The sequence below is a fragment of the Prionailurus bengalensis genome, assembly GCF_016509475.1.
Source record: "Prionailurus bengalensis isolate Pbe53 chromosome B2 unlocalized genomic scaffold, Fcat_Pben_1.1_paternal_pri B2_random_Un_scaffold_46, whole genome shotgun sequence".
Lineage (NCBI taxonomy): Eukaryota > Metazoa > Chordata > Mammalia > Carnivora > Felidae > Prionailurus > Prionailurus bengalensis.
The window spans coordinates 838,011-863,672 of record NW_025091153.1 but is presented as its reverse complement, the minus strand read 5'-3'; the positions used below and the strand labels follow the sequence as shown (position 1 = coordinate 863,672).

The 25,662-nt window shown below is 53.6% G+C and overlaps 4 protein-coding genes and 1 long non-coding RNA gene across 8 annotated transcripts; 3 read left to right on the top strand and 2 right to left on the bottom strand.

Moving 5' to 3' along the window:
- Positions 1-215: 215 nt before the first annotated feature.
- On the top strand, positions 216-9,269 carry AGPAT1 (1-acylglycerol-3-phosphate O-acyltransferase 1). 3 transcript variants are annotated; one of them, XM_043571827.1, is made up of 7 exons: positions 216-388; positions 6,054-6,262; positions 6,480-6,613; positions 6,907-7,082; positions 7,219-7,314; positions 7,440-7,512; positions 8,027-9,269. In XM_043571827.1, the coding sequence occupies exons 2-7, from the start codon at positions 6,063-6,065 to the stop codon at positions 8,209-8,211; spliced, it is 864 nt and encodes a 287-aa protein (XP_043427762.1). In that variant the 5' UTR covers positions 216-388; positions 6,054-6,062; the 3' UTR covers positions 8,212-9,269. The 3 variants fall into 3 exon arrangements, with proteins under 3 accessions (XP_043427762.1, XP_043427760.1, XP_043427761.1); XM_043571825.1 differs by lacking the exon at positions 216-388 and adding an exon at positions 1,918-2,211; XM_043571826.1 differs by lacking the exon at positions 216-388 and adding an exon at positions 1,946-2,211 and having other exon boundaries at positions 7,459-7,512; positions 8,027-8,253.
- On the bottom strand, positions 9,189-12,774 carry EGFL8 (EGF like domain multiple 8). Of its 2 annotated transcripts, none has more exons than XM_043571832.1 (9): positions 11,835-12,774; positions 11,257-11,383; positions 10,923-11,045; positions 10,711-10,820; positions 10,517-10,612; positions 10,240-10,410; positions 10,087-10,166; positions 9,851-10,004; positions 9,189-9,581 (listed from the first exon to the last, which is right to left on the bottom strand). In XM_043571832.1, the coding sequence occupies exons 2-9, from the start codon at positions 11,355-11,357 to the stop codon at positions 9,496-9,498; spliced, it is 921 nt and encodes a 306-aa protein (XP_043427767.1). In that variant the 5' UTR covers positions 11,358-11,383; positions 11,835-12,774; the 3' UTR covers positions 9,189-9,495. The 2 variants fall into 2 exon arrangements, with proteins under 2 accessions (XP_043427767.1, XP_043427766.1); XM_043571831.1 differs by having other exon boundaries at positions 11,877-12,774.
- A 120-nt stretch (positions 12,775-12,894) lies between these two features.
- On the bottom strand, positions 12,895-20,266 carry PPT2 (palmitoyl-protein thioesterase 2). The gene is made up of 9 exons (XM_043571828.1): positions 20,104-20,266; positions 18,979-19,172; positions 18,573-18,726; positions 18,016-18,111; positions 17,820-17,927; positions 16,981-17,064; positions 16,777-16,861; positions 13,888-13,942; positions 12,895-13,713 (listed from the first exon to the last, which is right to left on the bottom strand). Exons 1-9 carry the CDS (start codon positions 20,111-20,113, stop codon positions 13,570-13,572), a joined length of 930 nt encoding a protein of 309 aa, XP_043427763.1. The 5' UTR covers positions 20,114-20,266; the 3' UTR covers positions 12,895-13,569.
- LOC122478252 lies at positions 19,171-20,568 on the top strand. The gene is made up of 2 exons (XR_006295924.1): positions 19,171-19,519; positions 19,925-20,568. It is a non-coding gene; the product is annotated as an uncharacterized LOC122478252 (long non-coding RNA).
- A 1,133-nt stretch (positions 20,569-21,701) lies between these two features.
- On the top strand, positions 21,702-25,311 carry PRRT1 (proline rich transmembrane protein 1). The gene is given in 5 exon segments (XM_043571829.1): positions 21,702-21,842; positions 22,742-23,280; positions 23,906-23,918; positions 23,921-24,090; positions 24,233-25,311. Coding segments are annotated over 5 exon segments (918 nt in total). The 5' UTR covers positions 21,702-21,823; the 3' UTR covers positions 24,410-25,311.
- The last annotated feature ends 351 nt before the right edge of the window (positions 25,312-25,662 follow it).

Below are 25,662 nucleotides of genomic sequence, written 5' to 3'. Positions count from 1 at the left end.
CACCCCTTCACCTCTAGCTTGTCGCCATGGTGACTGCTCTACGATTGGCGGGGTTTGAGGTTCAAAGACTTTGGCTCGGCCTCATCCGGGGCCTCCGGCTGTGGTCTCTCCAGGCTGATTGGGCCGTTTCTTTCACCTCTGATTGGCCGAGGTCGGAAAAGACGGCGAAGAGCTCGGCAAGAGAGCAAGTACTAGGGTCTCAGGGTTCAAAATGGCTCCGGCCTCCTTCGGTGACGTAGAGAGCAGAGCTTGGCTTCGCCCCTCCCTTTTAGTGAAGAAGGGAGCAGAACTGGGATCAGCTCGACGTTTGGATTGTGCGAACACATATTTGCGGAGCTCGTGTTAGCCCATCTCCCTCGGCTGGAGGACTCAGCCCGCTCCTCCTTAGGTGATTTGCAGAACAGAACTAAAGGCCCACACCTTTTTAATGTGACACAGTATGACAGAGTTAACCTCGACTCCCGTTTTAAACCTTAAAAGCAGGTTTTAAACCCTCTTTGTGAGTGGGTACCGAGGGGGCAAGGCACGCCCCTTTTTGGGCGACCCGAGGCGGAATGAGGTTAGGCCCGCCCCTTCCGTCCTATAATGTGTCCCGCAGAACTGGGGTCTTCCTCCAGGGTTGGACCCCTGGCACTTGGGCAAGGTGCTTCAGAGCTTGGGCATATTGTACGAGTTTGGGTCTTTTCTACAGTCAGTGACCCTCACTGTGGCCCAAGGAGCAGAACTAGGTAACAGCCTTCCCACTCCCAGTGTTCTTTGCATCCTCTACCTCAGGGAGAGTAAATTCAAGCAGGGCGAAGGTGTGTCTGGCAGCGGGGACAGACACAGGCTGAGGGCAGTACAGCAACACCCAGCTAAAAGGTCCCACGTGACTCAAGTGAGCCATGGTGAGAAGTTGGGAGTTCCCTAGAGGAGGGCGGGGGAGGTTAAAGTACCGGAGGCCTGTCAAGGTTCAGGAAAAAAGTTACAGAGAGGTGGAAACAAGGAGAGGAGTGATGGATGATCCTGGTAAAGGGATGTGGAAGTATGGGAAAGAGGATATCGAGGACTGGAGAGGGAACAGATACATGGCTACAAAATTAAGGAGGCATGCTCATCCCAGAGTAATCTAGCATTCTTTCTCATTTTTTTTAAAAAAGCAACCCTAATACCCAGTTTTCATTGGAAGAAAAGATGCACCCAGACTCTGTGTTGGGGAGGGAGGCTGTCTCACACCGCCTCAGTGACTAGGGAGACGGATAGGAAGGAACTAGAAAAGAAAAAGTACTGAGGTTAAATAAAGAGCATGGGAGGACAGGGGCAGGGAGAAGGCCTGAAAGTAAGTATCCCTTCTCTTTAAAGACCAGAGAGGCGTCTGGAAGAGGGAGCCGGGATGCTGGGAGCTAATGCGGGAAGGGGTGGGGAGAGCAAAGGTCAAAGAGAACCGGTAGAGAGCTGGAGGGCCAGGTGAGGTGAGATGGGGCCCTTGAGAGAAGACAGGTGAAGAACTCAGTGCTTGGCATTTAGTAGGTGCTTGAAACTACCTGGAAATGAATGGGGGACAGGAAAGAGGTTTTTGGAGAAGAGTTGGAGGGAATAAACAGCGGATAAGGGAGTTAAGGAGAAAGGAAGAAACCCAGTGAAATTTCCAGGAAGAGGAGACCTGATGAAGAAGGAATGGGCAAAGGAAGGAATACAGCACCAAGGGACACACGAGCCGTGTGTGCTGAAAGGGAATTGGAGGAAAAAAAGGATGCAGCTGGAGCCAGAGAAGGCCAGAGGCGGAGGCAGAGCCCAGCGGAGCGCTCGCGGGGCGGAGCTACCAAGAGCCCACTGGTCGATGCGGCGAAAAGATGCGTGGGTCCCTGGGAGTCGATTGGCAAAACAGGCCGCCCATCACCGCCCTCTACTTCCTGGCCAGCCCCGGAAACCGGCAGGCGTTGGGGAGGGGTAGGGGGGGATAGCGGCAACAGCAGCCCCAGCCCTCAGAGAGACAGCAGGAAGGGAGGGAGGGAGGGAGCTGGGGGGACAACCCCCCCACCATTCCTACCGCAATGGGCCCAGCCTCCCACTCTCACCTCCCCTCCATCGGCCGGGGCTAGGACACCCCCAAATCCTGTCGCCCCCTTGGCACCGACACCCCGACCGAGGCAGAGACAGCCACCCGCCACCACCGCTGCCGCAGCCTGGCTGGGGAGGGGGCCAGCCCCCCGGGCCCCCCACCCCACTGAGGTGGGGGCGGGAATGGGATGGGAGGAGGCGGGAGGAGGGTGCCGAGAGGGACTTGGAGGAGGGGATGGGGGAGAGATTGGGTCTGGGAGGCGGACTGGGGAGAGGGTTGCTGGGGAAAGGAGAGGGGCCCTGAGAGGGAGGAAGGATGGAAGAGACACGGCGGAGACCCCTCGAATTTGGCATGGGGGTGTGGACAGGGCCCTGAAGAGGGAATTCCCGACACCTTCCCCAATTCCTTTTCCTGCCCTTTAGCCCCACATGACTCTTGGGGGGTTGTGGCCGGGAGAAGGCGGTTTATTGCCCTCCTTCCCCCAGCAGAATTTGCTTCCTAGGAATGCCCTCAGACACCTCTGTTTCCATCTAGGCACAGGACCTTTCTCAGTGGCCATCCACACTGGGCTAGATCCTTACTGACACACAGATGCTTTGTGGGGGGCCATGTTTTCTACACTGAATCTGTGTGCCTTTGACATGTTTAATGGCTTATGTGCGGCTAGCTTCTCCCTATGCTATCCATGGACTGTGGAGAGATGATGTGTTATTTTCCATCAGAATTGCCCATTCTCATATCTTATGTCCATATCTCATGTCCAGTCTTGACATTGTTCAAATGTGTGAGTTTTTATATATTGCATCTATTATGTGGTTTCATGTTTCTTGCACATTTTATGCTTTTGCGTGTTTACTTTTTGCGTGTAAAGGTTATACCTTCCTTGTTTTGGTTCGTATGTTATGTCCATGATCCTGTCGTATGCAAGTCTTCATGTGTGGTATCCTGTGGTTTAGTTCACTAGTGCACACTCATGATGTGATCGGATTGGCCTGTTTGCTGCATGTTTTCCCAGTCACGGTTTACACCGCACATACGCATGCTCCTTCACATGATACGCTGATGTGACATGACCGCAGCATGTGTGCTTCTAGTTACACATTCTATTTATTTAATAATTTTATTGACAGTATATTTTGTGAGTCATATGCCCATTAACCCATATGGCACTTCACAGTGCTTATAAATCTTCTGACATTTCTGCTCCGGAGAGGGTCACTTAATGTCACGTACTAGAGAGAAAGGTAACTGGGCCTCCATGTCCCCAGAGAACCATTCCCATATGCCTTACCTTGCTGACCTTCCTCGTCTATGTCTTTTCACATACATTATCTCTCTCGTGGCTGTGTACAGTCTGTGTTCATGGAGCTCAATGCATGCCTCAGGTCAACCCTGCTGTGCACATTATCTGTCCCTCACTCTTTTTGCACTGTTGGCATGTATTTGATGACAGCAGCATCTTTCCCTGGTGGCATGTTAATCCCCATTCTGTATGTTTCTCTTTTGTGTGAGATGGGATGTACCATCTTGATTGTTGTTGCCTCCCTCAGTGTGACCATATAGTGTATGTGTATATTCACAGTAGGTTACTGTTAGGCTTTTTGTTGTGTTCATTGCTTTATTGATGACTTTTCTTTTCATAGTTAATAGTCCTCAAGAGTGTAGCTATCTGATTCATGATTGGCTCTGTCATTAATTATGACAGGCTGTGTATACAGCGTTATAATCTGTTCAGCATGTTTATTGAGCACTATCTCCTCCTTCTGTCCTGGGTATTGGGGAAATGACAGAGTTCCTGCCCTCAGGCTGCTTACAGACTGGGGAAGGAAACAAAAATGAGCAGTTACTTACACTGTGGTGTCAAGATCAGTGGTTCTCAAACTGATGTGCACATCAGACTCACTTGGAGGGCTGTCCCTCACTTGGGGGAGTTAAAATACCTATTCTTGGGCCTAAGGCCCAGAATTTGATTCAGGAGATCTGGGGTGAGGTCCAAGAATATGTATTTCTACACTTTGAGAACCAGTGATCAAGATAAAAGTGTAATGAAAACTCAGGCCAGGAGGGGTTCAAGAAGACTTCCAAAGTGTGACGCTGAGCTGGGTCAGGCAAGTGAAAGGCAGAAGGGCATTCCAGCCAAAGGGACCAGCCTGTTCACAGCACAGAAGCATGAAAGATCATGGTGTGTCTGAAGAACTGAAGTAAATCAATTTGGAGCAAAAAGGACTCTTGTGGGCATGTGGCCAAAGATGTAAGCAGAAGTCAACTTGTCGAAAGGGCCTTTTAGAAGACGGAGAAATGCTCAGATTTGTGTTACAGAAAAATCTCTGTGGTTGCCATGTGGATGACGAATTGGAGGAGCAGAGTTAGGAACCTGTCGCAAATAGTCCAGGGGAGAGAAATGCTGGTCCAGACTTACAAGGGCAGTGGGATAGAGCAAATCAAGGCCTACAGCTTTAGAGTTGGCAGAGTCTCCTGTTTCCTCTATTGCTTCTGAACCTTCACTGGTTGGCAATGGCCTTTACCTTTGAACACAGTCCTTCCTGTCATTAGAAGACAGTGACTGTAGCTTTGCTGAAAGTGACAGGTATTTGCCTGAACACCTTTTTGTGACTTGTGACCCTGCCCCCAGCAGTAGGACAGAGTGGAGGAAGGAGGAAGAACCTAAAAGGCAGGTTCTGTGTGCCTGCACCTCTTCCTCCTCAACACTTTCCTCTCCCAGGGCAGATGGTGTGAGTCGCTTTTACTCTCTCCCCTCTTTCTTTCATTTGGTCAGGCCTTAACATATTATATACCTGCCTGACCAGGTCGCCTCCGGTGTCCCTGGAAGGGAAAGAAGGAGGAGTAAGGGTTTGTTTGCCTGCCTGCGGAGGCAGGATTGATAGAGGCAGCAACTCCTGGTATGTCCATGGGTTTATCTGGAAACAGGAAGGGGAGGGAGGTTGGACACCTTGGTGGAGAGGGATTTTTCTAGTTATGCATTTACTTTCCTTTATCTGGTACTGGGTGTGATTGTAAGTTTGCATGTGTGTGTCAGTGGGTCAGTCTTCGTATGACTGTGTGTTTTTGTTTTTGTTAGTGACAGAGCCTTTATTCTTGCCAGTCTGCCCTTGAGAATGTCTGTGGGTGTTTTGTGCCTTTCACTGTATTTGCTGTCTGCTGTGTGTCCACCTGTGTGCATACAAACTGGCCGCAGCATAACTGTGGTTAGGAACACAAGCCACTTAGGTTTCAACTAGGAAGTGCCTCTTAGGAGCCATATCACCACAGGTAAGTTCTTCAACCTCTCTGGGCCTATCTCCGAAAAATGTAAATTATGTGGTTCATATTTAAGGTTAACATAGTCTATAGATCAACCCTAATCCAACAGATATATAATAAAAGCCACAGTGTAATTTTTAATTTTCTGGAAGATACATCAAGACATAAAAAGTAACAAGGTGGAATTAATTTTAATAATATATTCTGTTGAATTCAGTATCCAGAAAGGTTGATTTCAAAATGTAATCAATACAAAAGATTACTAATGGGATATTTGACATTCTGTTTTTCATTCAAAGTCTGAAATCTGATACATATTTTACACTTCCAGCACAATTCAGTTCAAACTAGGCCACATTTCCAGTGCTCGGTAGCCATATGTGGCTGGTGGCTACTGTATTAGACAGGTATAGACCATCCTAAGACCCTTACCAGCTACAAGTGTTTGTTATTGTTATTGTTGTCCTATTATCACATGTCTGTGAGTTGTGGGTGTTCATGTGTCATGTCTCTTGTCTTTGTGAATATTTCTGGAGGTTTCTGAGAGAGGGCTGGGTGAGCAGTCCCGAGCTCCTGTTCCCACCGCCCCCATCCTAGAGAGGCTGTCTGGGCAGGTTTTGATGGGAGCCCTGACCCCATCCTGTGTCTCTGGCCCTTGCCCTCCTAGCTCCCCAAACCATGCCTTCTGTGCCTTGCCCGTCCCACTCCCCTCCAGGAACGAGGCCCACTGTCTCTTGCCTGTCCCCTGCAGGTGGCCAGAATGGAGTTGTGGCCGGGGATATGGCCTGTGCTGCTGCTGCTCTTCCTGCTGCTGCTCTTCCTGCTGCCCACCCTGTGGTTCTGCAGCCCCAGTGCCAAATACTTCTTCAAGATGGCCTTCTACAATGGCTGGATCCTCTTCCTGGCGGTGCTCGCCATCCCTGTGTGTGCTGTGCGAGGACGCAACGTTGAGAACATGAAGTGAGGGCCAAGGGGTTTTGGGTGATGAGAGAACCTAAGAGTCCGAAGTGAGCAGTGGGTGGGGAGGTTGTGGGATGTGTAAGGAAGATGGAGAGGGCCCAGGGACAAGGAAGGAGAGAGAACTGCAGATGCCCAGAAAGGCAGTGGCAGGGGGCGGGTGAGGCATGCTGATGGACATCAGTGGGTCCTGCTGGAACCCCTTGCCGTGACCCCACAGGATCTTGCGTCTGATGCTGCTCCACATCAAATACCTGTATGGGATCCGAGTGGAGGTGCGTGGGGCCCACCACTTCCCTCCCTCACAGCCCTACGTCGTGGTCTCCAACCACCAGAGCTCACTCGACCTGCTTGGTGAGACCCCTCGTAGGGCATACCTCCCCCAGTTATGCCCTTCCCCTTTCCCCAGACTCTCTTCCGCTAGGGGTCCGCAACTCCCCTTCGTCTGGACGTTGTTCCCTTTCCCTTTCCCCCAGTCCTTCTTACCCTCATAAGTAGGCTAATATGTACTTAATCACCCCATCCTCCTCAGGGCTTCCCGCCCCCTCTCCCCCATCTCCGTCCTTAAGAATGTGGGGGATGGCCTGTTTCCCATGACACTTTACCTCTACCCTGATCTTCACTCCCACCCCTGACCTTTGCCTTAGGGATGATGGAGGTACTGCCAGGCCGCTGTGTGCCCATTGCCAAGCGTGAGCTGCTGTGGGCTGGCTCTGCTGGACTGGCCTGCTGGCTGGCAGGAGTCATCTTCATCGACCGGAAGCGCACTGGGGATGCCATCAGTGTCATGTCTGAAGTTGCCCAGACCCTGCTCACCCAGGACGTGAGTCCCCTGTGGCAAAGGGGGGTGGCAACACTGGGGAGTAGAGCAGGGCCAGCGGCCCTCAAAGGTCCATTACAGCCTCATGACCGTTTTCGGACCCCTCTGTGTATGTCTTCTTGACCTCTGTCTTCCTCAGGTGCGGGTCTGGGTTTTTCCAGAGGGCACGAGAAACCACAATGGCTCCATGCTGCCCTTCAAACGTGGCGCCTTCCACCTTGCAGTACAGGCCCAGGTAATTACTATTTCCCCCTCTGCTACTGAGCCCCCAGCTTCCACCATTCTTTTCTTTCTTGGCAGAGGTTTGTCATGGGGGCCTTGGAAGGGAACTGTGGGCTGTTTGCTTTTCCCTTTCCCCAGGTTCCCATTGTCCCCATTGTCATGTCCTCCTATCAAGACTTCTATTGCAAGAAGGAGCGTCGCTTCACTTCGGGTGAGGGCTCTGAGTAGATCTGGGGCTGGGGGTGGCTAGAAAGGCCATGGGAGAGAGAGAGTGGACATCCCCATGAGACAGGAGGATTGGTCAGTGTCAGAACTGAGATGTCCAAAGGATCATCCAGTGACCCCACATCAACTAATAAATATTTATTAAGCGCCCACCATACCCTGCTACATGGGTAACACTTGATCCCTCCAACAGGGGCCATTACTGCCCAGAGGGAAAGATAAGACCTGTGTGTGCAAAGCTGTAATAACACTTGGCAGTGAAAGTTAATCCTAGATGATGGGGGCTGGAAGGGTGCTAAGGAGGTGTCCGGACTGGGAAGGTTTTGTGCAAGAGGGCCTTAAAACAGATAGCAGCTGGCAAGCAGAGGGGCAATTGTCCAGGGTAGGGGGAAGAGAACTGAAAGGTTGGGGAGGGAGTAACAGGAGAGCTCAGGAACTGGGCCCTGCCTGTGAGCAAAGGCCTAGGTAGACAGCCCATGATGGTGCTCACCCCCTCCCAGGGCGATGTCAGGTACGGGTGCTGCCCCCAGTGCCCACAGAAGGGCTGACACCAGATGACGTCCCAGCTCTGGCTGACAGAGTCCGGCACTCCATGCTCACCGTTTTCCGGGAAATCTCCACTGATGGCCGGGGCGGTGGTGACTGTCTGAAGAAGCCTGGAGGGGTGGGCGACGCCCGGCTCTGAGCTCCCTTCCCATCTACCCCCATGTTCCTCCCACACCTACCAACCCAGTGGGCCCTGAAGCAGGGCCAAGCCCACTTCCTTGTTTCTCCTCTCCCCACTGTTCTCCTCTTTGGAATCTTCAATTTCTGAAGTGAATGTGGATATAGCACCACTCCTTGCCCCTTCCCAGTTCCCCCCATGGACTCTCTTGCCTCGGTGCAGTCTCCACTCTGACCCCCACCCACCTCCTGTGCCATCTTGTCTTTGGGACGGTTGCCTCCCCCTCATCTCCAGTGGCTCACCCACACAAGGGTGGGAACACACCATCCTTTCCCCAGGGGACCCTCTTCTTTTGTGATCTTCTCTCCCTCTCCACCCCACATTGGCCAGTGGACTCATCCATTCTATGGAACAATACCCTACCACAAGTCCATGGATTCAGTGGACTTATCCGTTTGTGAGGACTCCTCACACTGTGGCTGGAAGCAATGCCTGGAACATTCCTGGCTTATCCTGGGAACACTCCTCAGCACCCTCACCCTCCCTCCCATGGAGCCTCCTATCAGTGGAGGCTGGACTCTTCTCACTCAGAGGTTTCATCCTGCCCATACCCAGGTGCCCAGGGGTGAGCATACTCCTAGATGCCAGTTTGGTCTCCACATTTCTGCTTCCCCCCATCCCTGTGGTACAGTTCTTCAGTGGTCCTGGCCCCAACCCAGTCCCCTGCAGCCCGGCTGTACCATTCTAACCAGACACAAGGGGAAGAGGCAGACATTAGGTGCTGCACTCACTTCTGCTCCCTGGGAAGTTGGGGAAAGGAACTGAACCCTGGCTGGAGGGGATGGGAGGGCTTTTAATTTATTTCTCTTTCTTTTGAGGCTTCCCCTCTCTGAGCCAGTTTTCATTTCCTCCCTGTGGCATTAGCCACTCCTGCCTCCCACCCCAGACCTGTGCCCACAACTGGGCAGGTGGGCTGGGAGCAAAAAGAGAGGGTGGGACCCAGTTTTGTGTGGTTTTTATTAATTATCTGGATAACAGCAAGAAACCCGAGAATAAAGATTGAGAGAGAGAGAGAGAGATCTGGGCACTTTCTGGCTGCATTTGTTAAGGCATTGAAGTGGTTCTCGCCTAGGCCACCTCCCCCAGCCAGAAGACTCAGGGGTGGGCCCAAGGCACCCATCTTTCCCCCTTCCTTCAGCTCTCGTAAGTTTCCGTCACTCATTGCTCCTTAGTGGCAGATAACCTTATCTTCGCTTCCCCAGCTGGCCAATCCCAGAGGATTAGTGGGGCCAGTTTCTGTATAAATTAGGGGGCAGGAGCTCTGGAGGGGTTCCTTATTGGCCGCCGATTGAGATTGAGGCCTGGGCCCAGGCTGTTGTCCTCACAGGAGCCTGGTGAATGACAAGGAGGCAGACACATTGGCTGTGGACTTCTGGGGCTGCCAGGGCACTGGAGACACTCTCACCCAGCAATAAGTGGACTGGGGACAGGGTACCAGAAGAGGGGGTGAAATATGGGTATCTGAGGACAGTATGCGGAGACTGAGTGTTGGGGAAGGGTTTGGGGAAAAGAGAAAAGTGAACCAGGGAAGGGTGTCCGGGAGAGCTGGGAGCAGCTAATGGGGATGGGGATTCAAGCAGAGAAGGGCATGAGGACTTACAGGCACCTAGCCTCTCCTCCAGCAGCAGCACTTGGTCGCTGAGAGACTCGATCCTGTCGCCACGGCCCCATAGCTCTGCCACCTGTTCCGGCTGTAGCTCTTCAGGTGGCATGGGCAGCATGGCTCGGACCCAGGCCCCGGCCTGACCTGCCCACTACAAAGGAAGAGACGCTTCAGAGTGTTGGGGGTGGAGCACACCCTGCCAAGAGGGGTTGGACCCAGGCACCAACATTCACCTGCTCCAGCCGCTCCAGGCGCCCTTGAAGCTCCCAAATCTCCTGTCTCAGCGCATGCTCATCTTGTTCTGCTTCCCGAACTGGGACAAAAGAGGACATGACCCACTGCCCAGTTGAGTGCAGGCCCTCACTGCCACCCATGCTCCCACTCACCTGCCACACTGAGGATGTTGGCACCAGTTGGGGGCTCCGGGGCGCCCTCTGTGCAGGTACGCCTGTCCAGACCCAGCACCAGGCCTTGAGGACAGCCACAAGTGAAGCTGCCTGCGGTATTGAGGCAACGGTGCGAGCAGAGGGCAACACCAGTCCTACATTCATCCACGTCTAATTATGGGAGAGAAGATGGGGGCTGAAGGGTGGGGCGAGCTGGCACCCCAAAGGTATGAGGTCCTGGTGCCACTGTATGGGGGTGCAGGGCGAGTTGACTCACCCACATGACAGTGCTTCCCACCCCAGCCTGGGGCGCACTCGCACTGCTCTGGCCTAACGCAGACGCCTCGGTTCTGACACGGCTTGGCACAAATGGCTGTGGGCACAGAAGGGTGGTTCAAAACCAGACCCACTGCCTGCCTCCCCAGCCCTGCGGGGCACCCTGACCCCAGGCCTGGGAAGACCCAGTCTCACCATCACAGGTGAGGGCCCCTGGATGCCGCTTCTTCCAGCCCTGGCAGCACACGACGTGGGTCTGCGGCACCTCCCTCCTCACCTCCCTCCACGCCACACGGTATGTGGTCCTGGAACATAGACCCGGCTCTGAACATTGCTTTATGGGTTTTGGTCTGGGTTCTTGAATTTCTTCTTGAAAGACTCCAGAGTCCAGCCTCCCTATCCCTCACCTGTAGGTGCTGCAGATGCGTCTTCCATCACACACGGTCAGGTAGGGCTTATACACTGGTTGGCTGTAGGACTCGTTGTAATGGAGGGGGACCACGAGCATCTGCCTGGAGCAGACCCCCTGGCTGCACCCATGCCAGAGAAGGTAAGACACATTCAGTGACCTGGGAGCAGTCAGGAGTCCCATTTCCCTTAAGTCTCCACTGAGGCCCTGCCCTCCCTGGAGGTGACCACCTCACCCCCATTCTAAACTTCATGGTTTTGTCACCTGTTGACGCCCCACCCCCAGCAGGTTTTCTGAAGACCTCACCCCTGGACCCGCCCCCCTGTCATCACCTCTCTTTGAGGGATCCACCCTTGGCCCCCTGGACTGACATCAGTAGCAGGAGGAATGAGAGTCCGCCTAAGAGACTGCACGGTTCATCCCTGGACCCCATGATTCTCCTTGACTCCAAACTGCAGGCTGCAGGCAAGAAGAGGTTAATGGAGGCCATTCCCCTCTCCCATAACTTTTCCAGCTCCAGCCCCTCCAAAAGCAGTCTGCTAGTGCCCTCTAAGGGAGTTAGTACGTTCACTTGTACACATTTGCACTAGCCACCAGGATTGTCTACACCTGCGTGTACATTTAACACAACCCCTTCATCCAGCACAGCATGGTCCAAGCATGCATCATGCAATTGCACACCCCAACACACTCCGTCCATCTTCTCTACACACACACTCTGCCCATAACCTTCCTATCTGTAACAAACCCTCTTCTATCTTAATTTTTCTACCTTCAAAGTCTCAGATATTCACCATTACACCCCCTCACACCCTGCACACAAACCCATGTACCTGGAAACTGCACCTTAAACACATTCCTACTACCCCACATACCCACACCCTCACTCCTACCACACTCCCCAACTCACACTCACGCTAAGGCTCATTCCCTGTTGACACTGTCTCCCCACCTGTCTTTCCCTCTCTCCCGGAGACTTCCAGCAGACCAGCCTCAGCAACAGCAGCTCAGACTGGTGGGCGGGTTGGGCAGGCTGGAAAGGAGAGGAGGGGCTGGGCCAGACAGAATCCTCCCATCCCTGCCCCCTCCCACAAGCCTCCTTCACAGCTCCTGCTTGATCAGCTCCATGGGGTCTAAGTCCCACTACCTTCACCACCACCCCAGCAAAGGGCCCCCTAGAAGTAAATTCCAAACTCTTCGAACCCCCTTATTTCTGGACTCCCCAGATCAGCAGAGGCTACCAGCTCTGTAACACCACCAGTACCCCTGGCTCTTGACACACCCCTCAACCCAACACAGACTCGGGGAGAACTGAGGAACAGGGAGAGAGAGCTGGCAGAGAAAAGCAGGGTCAGGTCATGGGAGAAGAGGCAAGATTCAATGAGGAAAGAAAGGAGGGCAAATCGTCACAAAGGGACAAGGGAGGTGGGTGGGAAGCCCATGGCACTAAGGGGAAATTGCCCCCATTTGATGATGACATTTGTTAGGGCCTGGGGGTGGGGGGCAGAGTTGAGTCAGCCACCCCCCCCCCCCATACCAGAGCAGACAGGGCCCTATTGTCTCCACCAAAATTCCTTCTTTTAAGGAAGAGGAGGCTCATTGTCCAGCCCCTCACCCAACTCAGGCCTACAAAGGTCGAAAAGGGGTGCAACAAATGCCCACCCTGACCCTTAGCCCCCTCGTCTAGCCTGGGGGTGGCAGACACATTCCACCCATGAGGCTAGGGCACAAACCACTGAAGCCCTGGGCTCAGCCCCCCAGGCTTAGGCTGGAACAGGAAGAGAATTGTCCTCTGCAGGAAAGAACCCACAGAGAATCAGGAACCCACACAGAATGGGCATTTAGAGAGCGGAAACACCAAGGGGGTCCCACCCCACACCAGGCATCCGGGCACCCAGACCTCAGGCTCTCCATCCCCACCCTCCTTGGGGAGCCAGGTCCCCCTCACCTGGAAAGGAGCCAAACCACACTGAGGAAATGGACTTTTATTTCCATAAATACAGGGTTAACACCCATTCAATGGTAGCTAAAAGGGGCTGGGGCCTCAAAGACACTAGGCTCCCAGGGGGTACCCCAACACTGAACAGAGGGACTGGGGGATCCCCAAACCTGAGATGGGCCTCACAGGCCATAGATATTCCCCAACACTGACATTTCAAGAACGGAACTGTCCCCATAGGGGAGCCTCAGAACCCCACTCTCATGGGTAGTCCTTCCTGGGAGTTGGGAGGGCTGAGAAAAAGGGAAAAGGGAACATGGGGAGAACAGGAGCTAAAAATGTCCTGAGTGGCCTAGAAGGAGACCCCTGTAGTGGGCAGGGGCTGGGTTCTCCTATACAGCCAGAGACAGAGCAGCCACAGCAGCAGGAGCAGCCACGAGATAAAAACCTGGTTTCTCTTTTCCCGACCTCGGCGTTGGCCTCGGGAGAGTGAGAGCATGGAGCAAACCCCAGACATGAGGGTGGGGGAGACCAGGATTTGTCATCTACAGAGGAGCACAGGAAGGGAGTCCTGGGAGCCCTGGTTGGTGGGGGCAGTGTGGGAACAATGGGGTGGTTGCAGGCACACCGGAGCTGACATCTGCTTTCCAAGGCCACCGCTTGGTCTCTGGGCTGGGAAGTTCCTGAGGGATCCCTGAGGACATCCTCAGGAGAGCCAAGGTTCAATGCAGGTCTCATAAAGGGTACGGTTGGAGTGCCAGGCCGTATGGGAGATCCCAGCCATCGGACACCTCACTATGGCTCCCCGAGCCAAGAGAGTCTTCAACCCAAAAGAATCCCGCAGATAAACCTTCAAGGTGGGTTCAAGAGTCATAAAAGGAGAAACAAAGTGAGCTCCTCCTGGTGTCCCAGGTCCCCTCCCCACAGGGTGAACCCTTCAGCTCAAGGGGTCAGTGGCAGGGAGGGCTACAGACTGAGGTGGGGCTGTGCCAGAAGAAAGGGGAAGTCATCCCAGGGGGCTCACCGGTTGCTCCTCCATCTCCAAGACCGTCTCATTTGCATCATAGAAACCAAAGAAGCTACAAAGAGATTGAGGGCGGGTAGGGGAGGAGGTTATCAGGAGAGCGGGAGAAAATCAAGGTAGGCTAGGGGAGGGACCTCAGGAACTCATGGCCTATTGGGAGATAGGCAGCAAGGAAGACACTCACAATATTCAAGTGGATATCATGTACCTCACAAGGTGACACAGAGGCTACAGCGTTGCTTCTACAGAGTCCCATCAAAAATGCAAACCTGAATCTAATCATGAGGAAACAGCCAACAAACCCAAACTGAGGGACATTCTACAAAATAGTTCAAAAATATCAATGTAATGGACGAAGACAGAGGAAATATCCCAGGGGGAAAAAAAAAAGAGAGAGAGAGAGAGAGAGAGAGACTAAAGAGACACGGACAAGTAAATGCAACACATGATCCCAGGTTAGATCTTGCACTGCATTTTTTTTTTCCCCTATGAGGACAACTGGAAAATATTTGAATAAGGTCTATAGAGTATCTTATTGATGTTAACTTCCTGACTTTGATAATTATATTGTGGATATGTAAAGAGAAGTCCTGTATACACAAAACAGACACTGACACACTGAAGTTTTAGGAGTAAAGAGATATCATGTCTACAACCTACTCTCAAATGGTTCACAAACACACCTATACCCCCGTATACATATTTAGAGGGAAGAAAGAATGAGGACATAAACATGGCAAAATGGTAACCTTTAGAAAATCTAGGTGAAGAGTATACACAATTGTTTTGTAATACTTAAGCAACTTATTAAGTATGAAGTTATTTCAAAATAAAAAATTCTTAAAATTTTGAAAAGTAATATTTAATTGGCATGGGCAGTGAGTGGGCACTGACCATGAACAACAAACGTTAATAGTGCTAAGTCCAAGGGACAATGGGAACAAAAAAAGACCACCCCGCTGGTTTTAGAGCACCAACAAAGCCTTCCCAGTGAGGTATTCTCCACTAGGGAAGGCTGATCCCCCCAGCAAACAGAAGAGCAGGAGCAAAGGTACAGAGGTGAGGCCCAGCTGGGCACATGGAGGAGCTGGGTTGGGGGCCTGAAGACCACATGGAGGGGCTGGATTTCATCAGGTATAGGAGAGCAGTAGGGGCACACAGACCTGGATGGAACTCCAGCTCTGCCACACACTCCCAAATGTATGTGGTTGAGCATATTACTTATCCTCTTTGTCCTATTTAAGAATACTTCCTTTTCAGAGAGGAAGTGAAACACCCTGATTAAGTTAGATAGCCTGACTTCACCAGTTACTAACTCTATGAATGGAGACAAGTTATTTAAGCTCCTTGCACCTAAGTTTCCTTACATGTTAAACAAGGATAATAGTAATTACCATGAACCCTGTCTCCTTATATGTCAAAGGAGGATTAAAGGAGATTTATTTGAAAAGTACTTAGAATTGTGCCTTGGGACATAAAAGGTACTATATAACTGTGAGCTATTACAATCTTCAGAGGGTCATAGATGTAAAATGAGATAGAATAAATCCCAACCCTTGCTATTATAAGGAACAGGACTCCTTCACTTAAAACCCTCCAATGCCTTTTTCATCTCACTCAGATTAAAAAATCAAGGGCCATGGTTGCCAGGAGCTGGGGGGAGGCAGGGATGGGGAGTTCTTGTTTAATGGCTATGGAGTTTCAGTTTGGGAAGAAAAAAAAAGTTCTGAATATGGATGGTGGTGATGGTTACACAAGAATGCCAATGTGCTTCATTGCCGCTGCACTGCACACTTAAAATGGTAAATTTTATGTTCTGTATATTTTAGGAAAAAACAAAAATAAAATACAAGGGCCTTACTTTGCCCTACAAAGGGTCAATATTACTGGCTCCCTGCTACCTCTTTCATCTCCTCTCCCACCCTCTTCCCGGCTCCCTGGGCTCTAGCCACACTGGCGACCCTATTCCTCACACCAGCCCCAGGACCTCTGTAGGTGCCACTCCTTTTCCCTGAGTCGTCCCCCCCCCACCCAGATTGTTGCACAGCTCCTTCCCTCACTTCCTTAAGTTTCTACTCCCATGACAAGTCTTCCAGAACTTATCTGGCCACTATCTGACATAGGGTCCAGTCACCCTCTAATCCCTTCCCCTGCCTGTCTCATCACCACCTGACATACATATTTGCATCTATTTTTCTGTCTCCCACACTAGACATTAAACTACGTAAGAGCGGGGACTTCTCTTTCATTCACCGCTGCATCCCAATGGCCCAGAACAGGGCCTGGGCATATATACAGTGCTCAATAAATATTTGTTGAATGACTAAAGGAGCTTAGGTGACATTTCAGATCACTCATGATGAATTGCAGCAGAGGCCCACACATAGCACAATGGAGCCATAGATTTTCCTGAGGAATCGGATGGAGGAGATAAGGCTGGAGGCTATTACAAAAGTCCAGGTATATAAAAGAGGTGGAAGGAAACGTGGCATGGAATTATACACACACATCCTACCAATGACGATTTCCTGGTTTTGATAGTGTGCTGTAGTTACATAGGATGCAATCACTGGGGGAACCGGGCAAAAGATACCTATGTAGGACCTCTCTAAACTATCTTTGCAACTTCCTATGAATCTGTAATTATTTCAAAGTTAAAAGTTTTTACAAAGCAGGGGTTTAGGGATGGAGGGGAAGTAGAGTCTGACGGGCTAGATACAAGGCATTGAGGAATGACTCCCAGGTTTTGTTGTTGAGTGACAGGATATATGGAGGATGGGAGCATTAGCTGACCAGTGGGAGGTACAGGCCAGTTTCAGGCAGGAGATTAATTGTTGGGGGCTAAGGGGTATCCTTAGCCAATCTTTGGGCCACACAGTCCCATATTACCTGGACTGCCAGGGGGTAATAACACCATCATCAGGGCCCCCAATCAGCACCAGGCGGCCCACACGAAGAAAGTTCTTCCTCCATGCTGAAGGGTGGGAAGAAAAGAGCCTGAGTCAGTCACAGGGGTCAGGCCAGGTTGGAGAGGGAAACACAGGGGGTTGGAGAAGCAGAAAACGGGACCCAGGCAGGAGCCTAGAGTCTCACCAGTGGCATTGGGATGATCTCTTTCCCCATTGATCAGGGCCAGAAAGCTGCTGGCGTTGAGGTACAAGTCATCGTGGTGGGGGTCTAGGTACAAACAGCAGTTAGAAAGAGAAGCAGGGAAAAGAAGCAAGATCAGAGTCTGAAAAAACGACCAGGAGACTACAATAGCAGGTAAGGTGAATAGTATCAACAATAATAATAATTGTAAACACGATACCAAACACCTTTGTCCAGCACTTACTATGTCAGATACTGTTCAAAGTACATTACATTTGTTAATTTATTCAATCTTCACAACCACCTATAGGGTAGATACTAGATTATTATTTTACAGATAAGGAAAACAGCCACAGTAAGGTTAAGTAACTTGTCCACAGTCACCCGACAGGGTCAAGCTTCAAACACAAGTAGTCTGGACCCAGCATCCATGGTCTTAAAAACTACACTAGGTGTTTGCAAACTATGGACCATGGGCCAAACCCAGCCCACTGCTTACCTGTATAAATAAAGTTTTTTGGAACACAGATACATGCATTTACATATGGTGTATGGTTGCTTTCAAACTACTGTGGCAGAATTGTATTTGCGACAGAGACCATATGGCCTGCTAAACCAAAATTATGTACTATCTGGCTTGTGATCTCTGCACCAGACTATACTCTGAGGTGATAAGGTAACACACATAAAGCATTCTGAACAGCGACTGTTCACACAGTAAGTGCTCATTACATGAAGTTATCTTCATCATCACTGCTGTTGGTTATGGTACAGGTGGGAGCAGCCGGCCCTACCCTCCAGGGCGCCCTCTCATGGAATCCCGTTTGGCATCCCCTACTCACCGTGCCAGTAGTTGCAGATGGAGAATTCCTGGCCCCAGGGGCTATAGCAGATCCGATAGAGGTTAGACCTCATGGAGGTAGGGAAGAGCCACTTCAAATAGTCTGTATCTGGCAAGAGAACAGCAGTATCAAGTGGCCCCAAACCTTTGTGTCCTCAAAACTCGGGGCGCCCTTTGACCTCATGATCCCCGCTCACCTCCATACTGTCCCATTTGTGGAGAGGAGAGAGAGATGAAAGAATCCACATTGTGCTCATCCATGACAGAGAGCAGCGCCCGGCACACCAGGCCCCCTGGAGGCAGAATACCACATTGGACAGGGACTCAGGGACAGCCAGGCCAACAGCCTCTCCACTAGGCACCCCCCTCCACCCACCACAATGTACACAAGGAGACTGAGGCCCAGAGAAAACAGGCACACCCTGTGGCAAAAGGCTATATACATCATGTAAGTGACAGAGCCAGATTAGATTCTGGGTCTTCTGACTCTAACTGTAGGGTGTTTTTTACTTCCCCATTATCCCTTATTTCCAAGAACCATGGGTAATGGCAAAAGGGGACAGCAGTGCAGGGAGCCTCCCTCCCACTCAGGACACAGAGATAAGACCCAAGTGCTGAAGGAAGTCAGAAAAGTAGGGCTCAGGTACCAGGGCTGGAAGAATGTGGTTCAGAAAAGGGGACACTAGAATGTGTCCCTCAGATAAAGATCAAGCCTCAGAGAGGGCTTAGGAGTTGGGAGGGGGAGGGCGCCTACCCTGCGAGTAGCAGATGAGATGCACCCCTTGAGGGGCCTTTGCCATGATGGGGGCCACAGCCTCTCCGAACCCTTGCACCTGTTCCCACAAGGGTCGCAAGCTCTCTCTCCCATCGAAGAGATCGAGCACTGTCACCACAGTCCCGGGGTGTGTCTGTGGGAAGGGGGCAATGCTGCAACAGGGGATGGACTGTGGAGCCCCTCCACACCGCCCCCCTGGGCAGTGTCCACATGCCTAATTGTGCCCTGCTAGAACCAGGGATCTCATCCCCCGATCTCCCAACGCCAGCACCAGCTCCTCCAGGAACTGAGCAGGCCCAGAATGGCAACTTTCGGTTCCCCATTCTCTTTCCCCAGCCACTACAGACGCCTCCAACGCCCCACAACAGGGTGTCCCCTACCAGACCTCGTTGATATATTCCAGCAGGTGGCGGAAGCTGTACGAGCTGTCAAAGAGCCCGTGCACCACGATGACCGGCTTGTAGGGAGCGCGATGGGGCGCGGGGGCTGCGGGCAGCAGCAGCAGCGACAGGAACGGCAACAGAAGCAGGATCCCCGCCGGGGGCAGCCGCAGCCCCCTGAGCCCCAGCATGCTCCCGCCTAAGAAGGGGGCGATGAGGGCCTGTGAGAGAGATGACAACATACCCTCCCCTCGAAGCAGACGCCTGGCATCAAGATCCCCCTCCCCGCCCGTGCTCACACTAGGTTCAGGTCACAAAACAGCCTACTTTTAACTTACTTCAAGGTTGTGGGGAAACACACACCCCTACACATTTGCGCACGGACGCGCACCCGAAGCCCCGCCCCCAACTCTACGGGGACTCGGGCCCTAGGCCGAGGATCTTCTTAATGCATCATCCCAGCCATGCACGACCCTGGGTTTTGCAAGAAAGACCCCCGAGCAGCAGCGCAGGCTTCTGGAGAATGCAAGCTCCCACCTGGCCTAGGTCCGTGAGCCTGGCTCCGCCAGCTGTTTACTTCTCCCTAGACTGGAACCCGCAAGGTGGGGGGAGGGGAAGGCTGTGAAGAGAGCTCGCGCAGGGGAATGACGGATGGGAGAGGGGAGGCTGCAAGGGGTCGCGCTTCGCCGTCACGTCCGGGGCTTTCCCTGGCAACCGTGCCCGCGTCCCCTGTAACGCAGGCCCAGGACTGGAGGGGCAATGGAACATTCCACTGCACTCCGCGAGCGGGGGGAGGAAAAAGACAGAGCGATCCATTTTAGACTGGTGGGGAGAGGAAGAAGCATCAAACAAATCCTGGGAATCGTGAGAAGGCCAGTTCTGGCCCTGCCAGGCACCAGCGATACCAGGGTCCGAATTCCTGGTCTCGATTCGCCCCACTTCCCAATTCAGGCGTCCGGCTCCGCTGCGGAACGCGAAGTTCCCCTGCCCCCGCGGGAGGTGGGAGGGCGCTGCGGAAAAGCAGTCCTCCGCATTTCGTCTCAGGCCACCGGATCAGGGCTGAAGCCAGCCCAAGCGGACCCCTCCCCATCCCCACCCGCCCGCCGGCAGGCCCCAGGTCAGCGTCTTACAACTCTTCATTATGAAGTGCGTGTAGTGCCCTTGTCTCCAGAGACGCGAAGAGTCCTCGAGGCCCCTCGAGCTAAAAGTGCAGCCTGGCCCAGTTTCTCCTGGCCTACTCTACTCCACTCCTAGTACACGACCCACCTCCAAGGGGCGGAGGGCCCCTGGGGCAGCGCTGACTCACGCGTGCGTGGTTTCCACCAGTCTTTCAACTTGAGAGACCCCCACAATCGGCCTTTAGCCGGGAGTTCCTGTGTGCGGCTCCCGACGCAGACCTTCGAACCCCTTCCAGACTTCCGAGTTCCAGAAGTCCTGCAACTCCGCCTTGATTCCTACCCGATACCTAGGTGGGCTTTTGCTTAGCATTTAAAGACGCTTCCGTCGAGAAAAGGATTTCGAAGCTTGTCTGAATCCCTCCTGTTCACAAGGTCTTTGCCGGTCTAAAGTCTCTCAATAAAACCAATCTGTGCCCCGAGTTGTGTAGTGTGAGGATGGGGTGGCAGTGGGGGGTCGGGGGCTCAGGCAAACGCCTTGGAAACTGGAACAACCAGCTTGGGGCCGTGACCTAAATGTCTGGAGCTCTGTAGGCTCCACTTGGACGCGAGGGCGAGGACACAGCCCGGGAGAGCGACTGCCTCGGGTGGGGGTTGGGCAGTACTAATCTGAAGGTGGAGGTAGGGGAGGGTCCCCGACTGCGTTTTCGCAAAAAGCCCAACTCCTGTAAGTCTCGGTAGACGGCCTGTCTTCACCTCCCCTCCCCATATACGTGCCCCCAAGATACAATGAACAAATACAAGACTGCAATTACTGCTGTGCCCTGAACCTCGCACTCCCGTCGACTCAGGAGGTGGCGTTGCGTCTTGGCAGAGGTGGTGGGTGGATGGGTGGGATTTTAAAAAATGGATCTGAACACTGAGGGGCCCAGGAACTCTAAGAAGCCCGATAATCAAGTGGGAAAAGAGCATATATTATCCCCCAAACTTACTCTCTGTCCTTCTCCCACCCCCACCCCCCCAACCGCAGGTCCAACTCCCGTAGAAATACTCTAGACCCAAGCCCCCCATTTTACCTGCAATTCACCCAGACCATAACCCTGGGAACTCTTTCAGGTCATCGCGGGTCTCAACTCTGCAGTTCTCTCTCACGCAGTTATCTTTCTTAAAGTGGGGGCAGCTAAGGCCAAGCATTGGGGAGAAGGTCCTGAGAACTTGCAGGGACTCTGAGGGAAGCTGAGGAGGGGGACATCTGACTAGGGTGAACCAGATCCGGTGGGGACTGGGGTATTGAATCCACCGAGCACCTGCTCACTTCCTCCCACAGTATAATCACTGTAGCCAGTCTTGGAGGGGAAGACTCTAGAGAGTTCTCCCCCCTCCCCCCCCCCCCCCACTCCCTCCTTCCCTTAGTCCCACCCGCCTTGCCTGGTCTTGCTCGCCTCCCTGTTTCCATGACAACTCCAAGGGAGCCCAAACTGGGGGCCTGAATGCTGGGGTGAGAGGAGGAGAGACCTAGTGAGGGTACCTCGGAAACTCTCCCCCTCCCTCTCCTCGGCCCCTTTAAGCTCCCCCCCCCTTCCCGGCTCTCCCTCCGCCCCCCGCCGCTGTCTTCATCTCTCCATCTCTGTGCTGCCGCCCGCCACCGGCTGCGCAATCCGCACACCAAGACTCTGACGCCAGCCAGGGACCCCAACTCCCGCTGCAGACACCCTGTCCCAGCGACACCACAGGCATGTCATCGGAAAAGTCAGGTAAAAAACAACAACAAAACCTCCTGCCCTTTCCACCATCTCCAGACTCTCCCCCCATCCTTGGCCCCAACCCCCTCCCTCACCCCTCCGTTGGGGGGGGGCGGCGATTCTATTTCATTTCATTTGGGTCCAGCTCTCAACCCCCCCATCCCTTTCTCTTTCTGTATTCCCCTCCTTCCTCTCCTTCCAATCTCAGCCTTGTCCCCTTGCCAACAACATGGAAAGGGGACAGGTTGAAAGGGTGAAGGAAGTACAAGAGTGGCTTAGCATCATCCAGGTACTGCAGGGATAGCATCATTGGGAGTGACAGATGGACAGATGACACTGGCTCACATGGAGACATCCAGTGGGGAAATAATAAAAACATGATGAGATAGAGGTTGTCAGGGGAGTAGAATCCAGAAGACCCTTGTTCATCTGCCCTAAATGAGGTGCTGAGATTCCCAGAGAGGCTAGGGCACCCATCCCCAGTGCAAGAAGACAGAGTGGAATATGTCATCCTTCATGTGTTTATACAACTGTTGAATTGAGCACATGTTAACACAGTGTTGCATGTCTACACACGTGCACACACAGGACTAGCTCAGATGGGCAAGCCCAAGGCAGCCATAGCTTGGGTGTGCAGGTGAAAGCTGTGGGCACCGTTGCTGAAGGGGGAGATGAGCAGAGGAGGGTTTCCACTTCAAAACTAGATTGAAAGAAACAAGGGGGGTGGGCAGATGGCTTAGATACAACCCCTTTCCTGCCCCTAAGACCAAGAGATGGCTTCTCACCCATCTCCTCTGTCTCTCCCATTATCTTTCTCCATCCCTGGCCCTGTGTCTCCCCCTACCCCCTTATCTCTTCTCTGCCTGTCTTGCCTCTCTCCCCATACCCTCTCCTGTGCTCACTGCCCCCAGGCCTCTCAGACTCAGTCCCTCACACCTCTCCACCACCCTATAATGCCCCCCAGCCCCCGGCCGAGCCCCCTGCCCCACCCCCACAGGCAGCCCCTTCCTCTCACCATCACCACCACCACCACTACCACCAGTCCGGGACCGCCACCCTCCCGCGCTTGGGGGCAGGCGGCCTGGCTTCTTCCGTGGCCACTGGTCAGCGCGGTCCCTCATCCTCCGCCACCCTGCCACGACCGCCACACCACGCTCCACCTGGCCCGGCCGCCGGGGCGCCCCCACCCGGCTGCGCTACCTTGCCCCGCATGCCACCCGACCCTTACCTGCAGGAGACTCGCTTCGAGGGCCCACTGCCCCCGCCGCCGCCGGCCGCCGCCGCCCCACCCCCGCCGGCTCCCTCCCATACGGCCCAGGCTCCGGGCTTCGTAGTGCCCACGCACACGGGGGCGGTAGGCACGCTGCCACTGGGGGGCTATGTAGCCCCCGGCTACCCCTTACAGCTGCAGCCTTGCACTGCCTACGTGCCGGTCTACCCAGTGGGCACGGTGAGTACAGGGCAGATGGGGCCTGGGAGGAAGGGGTGGGGACACACAGGGGGCTAGTGAGATAGAGAAACAGGGCCTGGGACCAGGCGGCGTTCCTAGGACAAGGCCTAGAGAGAGGAGGGACTAGGAAAGGCTTGGGAATGGGGATGGGGGGGGGGGGTGGAAGGGTCTGGTTGTCATTTGGGGTCAGAGAAGGGGAAGGGAGCCTAGAAGTCCAGAGGAGGTTTGAAAGAAGGAAACAGCCTGGAGAGAGGGGGAGAAGAAACCTGGGAACCATGGAGGAGGATGAGGGAGAGTAAACCTGGAACTGACTGAATAGGGAAGGCCTGGCAGATATTTGGAGAGAAGAAACGAGGTCTGAAGTGAGGCCAGGGCAGCCCTGGTGCGGCCATACCTTGGGAGAGGGAGTGTGGAGATCACCAAGAATATAGGGTTAATGACAGCAGTGAAGAGAGAAGAACCTAGTGGAATTTATGGGTGTCCTGGAAGGGTCGTGGATGATAAGTTTCTCTGAGAAGCAACGTGCAAGAATTGTACTTTAAAAACCATCGTGCCAGACACAGAATGTTGGTGGGCTCAGAGACGATGGGAATGACATTCTCTCCCCCCAACCTTCTCTACACAGCCCTATACAGGCGGGACCCCGGGGGGACGGGAGTAACCTCCACGCTCCCCCCGCCGCCCCAGGCCCCAGGGCTGGCCCTGCTAGAGCCGAGGCGCCCGCCGCACGACTACATGCCCATCGCGGTGCTGACCACCATCTGTTGCTTCTGGCCTACGGGCATCATCGCCATCTTCAAGGCAGTGCAGGTGGAAGTGGGGCAGAGGGCGGGCATCTGGGAAGGGAGCCCTCACCCGGTTTTTCTTATTCCAAGGGAGTGCCGAATGTTCTGGGAAGCATCTCAGAGGGAGCAGCAGCTCTGATCAGCTTTCTTCCGCCCGTCTCCCGCAGGTGCGCACGGCCTTGGCCCGCGGAGACATGGTGTCTGCCGAGATCGCTTCCCGCGAGGCCCGGAACTTCTCCTTCATCTCCCTAGCGGTGGGCATCGCAGCCATGGTGCTCTGTACCATCCTCACCGTAGTCATCATCATTGCCGCTCAGCACCATGAGAACTACTGGGATCCGTAAGGACGCACCCGGCCTGGCCCCGCCCCGCGCCCCTCAACCTCCCAAGCGCGTTCTGCAGCCACGCAGCGGATCCAGTGGGTGCCCCGCACACATGCCTCTGGGGCCACCGAATTTCGTTACATCCTAAACTCTGCCTCCACGGAACCTCTCGCCTTGCGGGCACGCTCCGAATCCAGTTCCTCAGGAACCCCGAAACCCCCCCCCCCCAGGGATGCCACTTTCCGGGATCCCCGCCAAATGCCGGGCCCTCAGTCACTCCAGTACCCCGCCGCCTCTAAATGCAGCGACCCCAGCGGAGCTCCTTGGGTCTCCGCTCGCAGCTGGGAGACCGGTCCCCAAAGCCCCGCCTCCTCTATAGGCTCCGCCCTGGCTCTGTCAAAACCCCGCCTCCAGGGCGGCAGGCTCCGCCTTCTTTTCCTTCCCCGCGAGGTGATTGCGTCCGGTGATTGGGTTGTGGCGCTAGGCCTCGCCCCCAGACTGACACACTCCTCCCCTTCTCCTGGCTCGGGGACCTAGCCCCGAGGTAGTCACGCCCCCACGCTCTCTCATTTTTGGTGGTACAGTTTTGTCTTCTCCACCCAGGTCTCTTACTATTTTCTTGCTAATCCCAGAACCTCTACTTTTGGTAATTTTGGAATGAGATTTCGGAGGTTCCCAGTTTAGGACCTTTCACCCTGGGATGACGAACGTCCCCGTTCTCTGTAAATATTCCCTTCCACCTATTCCAATCAGTGGGCAGCCGGGCAGAAGGTAACCCAGGGTAGGACCTCCCAACGTCAGGAGGAGCCAGCCCCGTTCCCCGCTCCCCTCGGCAGTCCCTACCTTGTTCTGATTTGTGCGTGAGTGTGTGTGTGAATTTCTGAAAGAATATTAAAGAGACTAAGTGGATTTATCACCCGCAATTCCGAAGACTGCCGCCTTACAAAGACCCTCCTCCTTTGGTTCCCTCTTTTACCTCCTCTTAGCTTCCCTTCCGAGGGAAAGAAAGATAAAAGAAAACTGACAGAGACAAATGTGGGAGGAGACAGATTCCCAAGACACCACAGAGACAGACACAACCATGGGAGGGGGGAGGGGAGGCTCCTTAGGAATCCTACCAGGGAAATCTGGTATGGGGTCCATTCTTGGTGGGGATTTCTTTCCCCCAGCACACATTTTTCACTTTCTATTAGACTGGGCTTAGGGCTTTGGAGAGAGGGAATTTACAAGTAGACCCAAGTATCTATCCCAGAACTCCAGGAAATCGGGAGAAA